The 1210-nt window shown below is 65.1% G+C and overlaps 1 protein-coding gene across 1 annotated transcript in view; it reads left to right on the top strand.

Annotated features, from left to right (window-relative positions):
• Positions 1–1208, top strand: part of PAN2 (poly(A) specific ribonuclease subunit PAN2) — a gene marked incomplete at its 3' end in the record, with an annotated part of 10342 nt that extends 9134 nt beyond the window's left edge. Inside the window, exons 18-21 of the mRNA XM_029958881.1 lie at positions 52–195; positions 549–728; positions 839–932; positions 1036–1208. Coding sequence (XP_029814741.1) covers positions 52–195; positions 549–728; positions 839–932; positions 1036–1208 — 591 coding nt within the window. The remainder of the gene's footprint in view (positions 1–51; positions 196–548; positions 729–838; positions 933–1035) is intronic.
• Positions 1209–1210: the final 2 nt, after the last annotated feature.

The raw sequence follows: 1210 nt of genomic DNA, 5'->3' as shown, positions 1-1210 counted from the left end.
ATTCTGGGGCTGGGGACGGAGGGTCACCACCTCCCCTGTCCCCTGTCTCAGGAGGAGGCCGAGCTGCGCAGCGATGGCACCAAATCCACCATCAAGCCCAGCCAGATGTCGGTGGCCCGGATCACCTGCGTGCGTGGGCAGGGCCCCAACGAGGGGGTCCCCTTCATTGATGACTACATCTCCACCCAGGAGCAGGTATGGGGCACCCACCTGGCCTCACGCAGCTCCCCAGACCCCCAGGGGGGACAGGCACCCACTGTACTGGTGACAGGTCACCTCAGCTGGACACCTGTGCTCTCCGTGGTGACAGACACCTGGGTGCTCCCCATGGACACCTGGGTGCTCCCCATGGACACCTGGGTGCTCCCCATGGACACCTGTGTCCCCCGTGGTGACCTCACCTGGACACCCGTGTGCTCTGTTGTCCCCCTCCATGGAGGGGCACCTGCAGTGATAGCCCCCTGCCCAGGCTGCTGGCAGGCGAACTGGGGAGGGGGTTGAGCCCCTCAGCCCTCCCAGCCCACCTCCACAGGCCCTGGTCTCTGCAGGTGGTGGATTACCTGACCCAGTACTCCGGGATCAAGCCGGGAGACCTGGATGCCAAGATCTCCTCCAAGCACTTGACCACCCTCAAATCCACTTACCTGAAGCTGCGTTTCCTCATCGACGTGGGCGTCAAGTTTGTGGGCCACGGGCTGCAGAAGGACTTCCGTGTCATCAACCTGATGGTGACAGCACTGAGCCCCCTCCCTCCCCTGGCTGTGGGCAGGAGCTGTGCAAACCCTCCCCTCCGGGGCAGCCCCCCTGCCCTGGCAGCAGGACCCCCTCTGCTCTCCAGGTGCCCAAGGACCAGGTGATCGACACCGTGTACCTGTTCCACATCCCGAGGAAGAGGATGATCTCCCTGCGCTTCCTCGCCTGGTACTTCCTGGGTCAGTGGCCAAGCTCCTGGATCCGGGAGGGGCGGGAGCAGGGGCATAAACCCCCCCGGGGGTCCCCACCAGGCCTCTCCCTGACCGAGGGGTCTCCCCCCAGACCTGAAGATCCAGGGAGAAACCCACGACAGCATCGAGGACGCACAGACGGCGCTGCGGCTCTACCGCAAGTACCTGGAGCTGAGCCCGCAGGGCTCGGAGCCCGAGGAGTTCCGGAAGGTGCTCAAGGGGCTCTACGAGAAGGGCCGAAAGCTGGACTGGAAGGTGCCCGAGCC

This window comes from Manacus vitellinus, unplaced genomic scaffold, assembly GCF_001715985.3.
Source record: "Manacus vitellinus isolate BGI_N305 unplaced genomic scaffold, ASM171598v3 scaffold_178_pilon, whole genome shotgun sequence".
In the NCBI taxonomy this organism is placed as follows: domain Eukaryota; kingdom Metazoa; phylum Chordata; class Aves; order Passeriformes; family Pipridae; genus Manacus; species Manacus vitellinus.
Note: the sequence above shows the minus strand (reverse complement) of the source record. Positions and strands in the feature narration are given on the sequence as shown.